General features: G+C 37.8%; 2 protein-coding genes across 2 annotated transcripts; both read right to left on the bottom strand.

Annotated features, from left to right (window-relative positions):
- Nucleotides 1–5,450: 5,450 nt before the first annotated feature.
- Nucleotides 5,451–6,312, bottom strand: LOC116143070 (UDP-glycosyltransferase 84B2-like). Its single transcript, XM_031428487.1, has one exon. It carries the CDS (start codon nt 6,300–6,302, stop codon nt 5,451–5,453), a length of 852 nt encoding a protein of 283 aa, XP_031284347.1. The 5' UTR covers nt 6,303–6,312.
- A 53-nt stretch (nt 6,313–6,365) lies between these two features.
- Nucleotides 6,366–6,977, bottom strand: LOC116143069 (UDP-glycosyltransferase 84A3-like). Its single transcript, XM_031428486.1, has one exon. It carries the CDS (start codon nt 6,975–6,977, stop codon nt 6,366–6,368), a length of 612 nt encoding a protein of 203 aa, XP_031284346.1.
- Nucleotides 6,978–7,239: the final 262 nt, after the last annotated feature.

Raw genomic sequence — 7,239 nt, 5'->3', positions numbered from 1 at the left:
GAGTCTAGTACCCATTCACTGCCTCTAGATGTATTAGAAATGGTAAGGGCTTCTGATATTTCTAGGTTACTACTAGAGCTGGCTAGGTTTGTCTCTGTACTATTCTGTTTGTTCTTTTTAATCCAATCATAGCAATTTTTCTTTAGGTGTCCTACCTTGTTACAGAAGAAACATTTCCTAGATTCCCCCTTAGTTCTACCATTTCCTTTACTGTTCTTCTTGTTTTTAAAGCCTACATTTCTCTGATGGATTTTTCCATTATCTTTACTAGATTGCCCAATCTCAACTTTCCCTTTCACAAACAAGTTGCTACCATTATGCTTCTGGATCTTTAATTCTAATTCCCTAGATTTTAGTCCAGAAACAATTAGGTCCACACTAGGTACTGTCCCACTATACTGGAGTGCATTCTTAACCACTAAGTATTCTTCAGGTAGGGAATTTAATAGAATCATAGCAAGGCTAGAATCTCCTAGTTCTTGGTCAATTTCTTTTAGGGTTAGGGTCATTTTTAAGAATTCATCAAGATTGTCATTTAGGGATTTAGCTATGTCCATTTTATAAGAAAATAAAGCACCTTTCAAGAAAGCTAAATTAGGGGCAGATTTAAGAGCATACAGAGACTCGAGTTTACCCCAGAATGGAATTGGAGATTCCACACCATTCACCTTTCGCAGCATGGTGTCTGACAGGTTCATAATGATCAAATTGTATGCTTCTTCGTCCACTTCTGCCTTTTTCTTTTTCTTTTTCTTTTCTTCTGGCCATTTGGACTCATCCTTTTCAAGTGCGATCCCGACCTTGTTGTGAGATAACAAGGCCTTCATTTTCTTTTTCCATGTATTAAAATCGATCTTCCCATCGTATTGGGAGATCTTCATACGAGTAGTGCTCATTATACTATAATGACAAGGCAAAAGAAAAAACGGTCTAAGAAGTATGTGGCGTTGTTATACCAGAGGTTGCCAACTACTGCCAGGAATTTTGTAAGGCGGTCACTGGTGTTCCAGCTGAAATACTCTTAAACAGATTCAGTAAGATTCGAAACCCTAATTTGAAAGAAAACCCCCAAATTCTAACAAAACCCTAATTTTGATTTTGCCCAAAATTCATCGATCCCTTGTGTTTGTGACCTAATCTCACGAATTAATCCCACGATTCAGCAAGATTTGAAGTCCTAATGATCTAGTAACCTTTAAATTGAAAAAACCCCCAAAATCTAACAAACCCTAATTTTCGAATTCGTCAAAAGTTAAACGATTCCTAAACCTAGATACACCTTAGACCTAAACAAGGCTCTGATACCACTATTGTAAATACACTCTACTCAAATCAAGCAAACATCAACCAACAAACACACAATCAAATCAAACCAAACAGATTCAACACATAGTATTTACCATGGTTCACTTGTTCAATATTGAACAAGCTACGTCCACGTTGAGCTCCAGAATATGGATGCTCGCTACACTTACTATTACGATCAAGAATGGTTACAACCCTCAGACTCTCTCCCTTTACAAGATTTCAACCAAGATCAAACAGGATTTAGAATAACAACAGTAAACCTACAATCTGAAATAAGAACTCTACACTAGGTTCCCACCCCACTAAGAAACACAACTTAATGGACAGATTACCTGCAGATTTACACCCACACAGCAAACCCTAATCTTGAACCCTAATTTTCTTCTAACTTAGAGAGATATCAAACAAAGAGGAAAAACGTGTTACTTCGAAACTGAAGGGTCATTGGCTTTTATAGGTTTGACTGAACTTAAGTCTTCAGCCGTCAGATCTGTTCTCAAACCAACAATCAGGATGAAGTGTCGGTTTAAGTCACAATGGTGTCGTATTGGGGTTTCTCGGCTTAAGTTAAAATGGTGTCACCTAAGGCTTCACATTTAATAGGAATCAATACAACAAAGTATGTTACGAAAACCGAACTAGCCCTTGACCTGATCAAGGGCCCCGTTCCCAAGTTGACTGGTCGATTAGATTGGTGATGCCAACAACACATCCATATACCGGTCAAACCGGTTGGTTGGATCAGTGACCTCAACAACAAACACATCCCTATCAAATTAAATTATTACCTAAATTTTTGTAATATTGCAAAAACACTCCTAAATATTCGAATTAGTCCGTAGAGTTTTGAAATCATACAAAACACCCCTAAAAATTACAAAGTAGTCCCTATATATTTGAAATGTCGTAAAACCCCCCTACAATCTGAACCGGACTGGAGAGGCTACTGGTTCCCAATCCGGTCCGGTCCGGTTTTCAGAACACGACAAACTATGAAAGTTATCGGAGTAAAGTTAGACCTTGTATAACCTCAAAGGGCAGACGATTCCTTAATCATGAACCAACGCCTTCTTATTGTTCACTGTAAACAAAAGGGAAAGACAAAAACTTGCAAAATTTTAATGTCACTTATATATACCTTATGTGTAAACTGGGACAGAGAAGGTATCAGCAAATTATTTATTTAGTTATGAGAACTTTCAAACTAATCAACGAAGACATGGTATTTGAAATCGGTACGGAGATAATATTTGAAAGAGGTAACGAAAAGGACAAAAAAAAAAAAAAAAATGATTATAATTCCTTTAAAACATTAAAAAAAAAAAAAAGTAAAAATTAATCTGGTTTGTAATAATGAGAATTAAGATTTGATTGAATTAAAATCTAAAATATCATTGATATTCAACATTAAAGGTTAGAAGTTTTCGGTAAATTTAATACGAATTCTATTTATAATTAAAAAAAAAAATAGATAAATGGATTTACAAAGGGATCTAGAGGAGCTTAAATAAAGTTAATCAAGGAGTGGGGTTATTTAAGCCCCATCAACTTTCTTTCTAAGCCCTAGTAATAATTTTTGTAAGTGTGAAGACTGAAACGATGCCGTATTACTTAACTAAGTAATACGCTGTCATTAGACCTGGCAAAATGGGTCTGGACCCACGGGTCGACCCCAAACCTGGGTAAAAAATGTAGGGTGTGGGTCTTTAATATTGGACCCGTTTTTCTTCTACCCATACCCGGCCCAACCCGTTTTGCCAAGGGGTCAAACGGGTACACACGCGGGTGCCCGCGGATGCCCATTTGTTTTTTAAAAAATAAACACCTTTCCCCTTTTCATTTTGCAGGGATTCCCTGAAATTAAAAATTGAGGAATCCAAATGGGTGGTGAACTGATGAAAAAGAAAGTGGGAAAGTTGAGGAAGAAGATGATAAGAGGAATCCAAATGGGTGGTGAATTGATGAAAAAGAAAGCTACAAACAAAAGACGAGGGATCATCCATTAAATATCAAAAACTTATTTCGTAGTTTTGATCAAATTAAATAAAAATTTGATTTTGATTCGCTACCAAATACAGACTTATCGTTGTTAATGGAAGCTCCATCGAGGCCGCCAACTTTCAAGAAAGCTTGTGGAAGCTTCTTATTGCTTCTCCTTCAGTTACAACTTCAGCCAAAGATTCAGAGAATTTTAAGACCATTCTTAAAGTGATCCTATCCCCATGTTTTTGCCCCAAATCGCAAAAGCCCTAACTCAAACTCACTCTCTCTGTCTCTCATCAACCTCCTCTCAAACTCATTGTCACCGAAATCCGTAACTCCATCGTCGTCGCTTCTCCTGTCTTCGTTTCTCATCAGTCATTAGCCACGTTTGTACTCTACACTGTCGGTGCATCAAGGACAATCGACAAAGTTCTTTTCTCTTTTCTTTTGTTGCTTTTTCTTATGTAGATTTTTTCGTTTTTCAGATTTTTTTTTTTATGTGGGTTTATTTGGTTGATAAGGAATGAAAGGAGAATCGATAAAGTTAGGTTTTGGGTTTCTGTTTGGTTGGTGAGAAAACTTGGGAGAAAACGTGGGTTTATATTTTAGGAAGATTTGGGGTGTAACTACAAAAATCTAAAACTTGTGTGAATAGTATGAGCACCTGCGGGTCCACCCATACCCCCATAGGGTAGGGTGTGGGTCTAAAATATTGGGCCCGTTTAAATCGACCCGTTTTAGACCCGTACCCGTAAGACCCAGGCCCGTACCCAAACCACCCGCCCGTTTTGCCAGGTCTAGCTGTCGTTTCAGGATAATAGAAAAATCAATATGGACTATCAGTTATCTTGAGATCTAACAACTGCAATTAGTCCAAGTCTGGTCAACGGTATTTAAGCAGATGAGTCTTCAGTCTTCGTTCAAGGGTTTGATAGATTGATACTATGTAAAGGGAATTGCTCTCTTAGGGTTTTTCGTTCAGTTCTGAAATCGAAATCATTGTAACTGGTTTGAGTGATTGTGTTAGTCATTCTGTGAGGGGGTTATTGTCTCTCAAAAGGCTAGGGAATCTTAGTGTTGTTTCTCTAGGTTGTTTGTTACAAGATTGGTTGATTTTGGGGTTTTTTTCTTGGATTGTTTGATTCGAAGTCTGTAATCTGTAAACTAGTTCTTAATAGTGCAGTGAGCTTCTCCTGTTTCTCGAGCTTAACGTGGATGTAACCTTCTCATTCTTGGAAAGGTGAACCACGGTAAAATTGTGGTGTTGATTCTTTTTGTGGTTGCTTGACCTGTTAGATTTAGTAGGTTTGTGTGTGACATTTTACAACAATTTTTTTTATAAAATATATATTTTTAAACTAATAATTACCAAATAGGACATTTATTCATTTGTTACACTCCATATATCACAAAACTATTTTTCTCAATTCCCTAAACCCTTCATTTTTATTTTCTAGAAGTGTGTTTTGAAATTTTTTGTTTGTAATTATGTTGTCATGGTTGAAACTATTTTGAAGAGATGAAAAATTGAACGGAACAATGGAAATAATATAATAATGGTTGAAATTATTTTGAAGAGATGGAAAATTGAACGAATGCAATATGTAAATCGTTTATCAGAGCGATAAAGGCAAGCTGATTATGCCTGAGATTTCTTACTTGGATTAAGAAAAACCAGAGAATTTTGCTTCTTTGGTGGGTTAGATACAAAGCGAATACAGATGGGTATACAAAAGCAAAAGACCAGCTCCTGTTAAATTATTAACCACATTTGCAGGTCTGTCGCAACTCGCAAGGGCTTTATGCGTGCAGTCATGTCATCATTTGCTTACATTCATAACTCTTCACATGAATCTGACCTTTCTTTTATCCACACATGGGCATTTCGCGAATTAATCTTATAAACGTGTGGTCATGCAACATTCTCAATTTTCTTTTTATTGTAATTTTATTTTTATGTGATTCAATATGTCTACGCCATAAGAGATGGACACTCTTGTCATTCATTTGTGATCACAATTTTCTCAGCAAGAGACAATTCACATAATAGCTGCATTCTCTTAATTATTCTAACTTTTCAATAATACATGCGTTGAATTTTCACAATGATGGGGCTCTTTCCCATTATGTGAACCAAAACAACTATAATTAATAGACCCTTAAGTTCTAACCTTATCTTCTTCCTCTCGCTGTCTGTCATTAAGTAAACCTTCACTTTCACAAGAATTCCCATTACTAATCTCATCAACCAACCACTGAATATTCATGTCCGACGAGCCCCCGCCGGCCACTGCCTTCCTTGCTGCAACCTTCAATTCCGTTAAGTTCTTCTTGTACTCTTCTGATTTGGGTCCACTAATGATTTCCTTAATACATTTTCCCACTTCCTCAGTACTAACAATACCGTCACTGTTTGGCCTCATCCTTAGACCAATCTTAAAAACATCAGTTGCAAGCTTTGCATTCGTTGGCTGGTCGGTCCATTGAGGATATGCGATCACTGGCACACCTGCAACTATTGTTTCTGACATAGAATTCCACCCGCAATGAGTTATGAAACATGCAATAGCCGGATGGGCCAAAACTTTGGTTTGGGGACACCAAGATGAAATAAAGCCTTGGTCTTTCGTTTCTTCGACGAACCCATCTGGTAATTCTCCTGAACCGTTAGGTGTTGGAACTTCTGGTTGCATGGCAACCCATAAGAACGGATGGTTACTATTCTTTAGAGCTGTTGCTATGACCTCCATTTGTTTTGCTGAAAAGACGATGATGCTACCGAATGATACGTAAATAACTGAAGAAACTGCCTGTTTGTTTAGCCATTCTAAGCAAGCATTTTCCGGTGTCCAGAGTTCAACACCAACATCGAATTTTTCATCTTCACCGAGTAGCGAAGTGGGGACCAGAGGACCAACGGGTCGGATTGGACAAAGCTCAGACATGGAGTCAATGACTTCTTTCTCTAACTCAAAGAATGAATTGGCTAATACCCAGTTGTGCTTCTTCATGTTTTGGAACTAGTCATATAATATTTTAAGGAGGCTACTGAACGGATTTGAAGGAAGAACAAATTAAGGCAGATCTTCTGTGGACAACAGTGGTAATCCTGGTAACTCAACACTTAAGTCAGGGTTCTCTAAGGTGGGAAACGAGTTTAGTTTATTGAAAAAACGATAATAAATAGCAAAGAGTGAACATGGTTGGATCCAGAGCAAGGCACAAGGGACTTTATGCTTAACAGCAACATCAGCCGCCCATGGAACAAACGGATTGATGATGATGCAAGAGAGTTTCTTATGGTTATTATAGTAGTGTTCTTTGATAAGGTTTGAGAGGTTAACGGGTCCGACTTTTTCTAGAGTTTCAAAGTAGTGGTCTAAATTGGCTTTGCGGTCATAGTCTAAGTCGAACCCATCAGAGAAAAACAGAAGTTGGATATCAGAAATAGAATGGCTTGCGGTGCCTTTGCTGACGTTGTTGTTGTTGTTCTCGTCAGTGGTGGTGGTGGTGAATTGTTTTAGCATGCGTTGTTGGGTGGTTTCGGTGCAGGCAAGTGTGACATGGAGGCCTTTGGAGACAACGCGTTTGCCAAGTCTAAGCAATGGATTAATGTGACCTTGAGCTGCGAATGCCACCATTAGCACATGATGATGAATGACTTGTTTGTCTTCCTTTAGAGCCATGAAAGGTCAGACAAGCAAAGTTCTCTGGAAAGACCAAGACGAGGCTACCTAAGAAAGAGGAAGGGAGGTGTTGAGGAGGAAACGGAGTATAATATGATAAGCCGAAATCACATGCCATATATATATAGACAGTCACTCGGACTTGTAAGTCTTCAATGCGCTTTTCTCTAATTAGGATCACAATATATATAACGTCTTGTATTACTAAATAAAATCATTCGAAAGATAGTAATTTCCCCACAAATTTTACTGACTGTTTAAT

This window comes from Pistacia vera, unplaced genomic scaffold (genome assembly GCF_008641045.1).
Source record: "Pistacia vera cultivar Batoury unplaced genomic scaffold, PisVer_v2 Contig425, whole genome shotgun sequence".
Classification (NCBI taxonomy): domain Eukaryota; kingdom Viridiplantae; phylum Streptophyta; class Magnoliopsida; order Sapindales; family Anacardiaceae; genus Pistacia; species Pistacia vera.
This window is presented reverse-complemented; position numbering and strand designations above follow the sequence as displayed.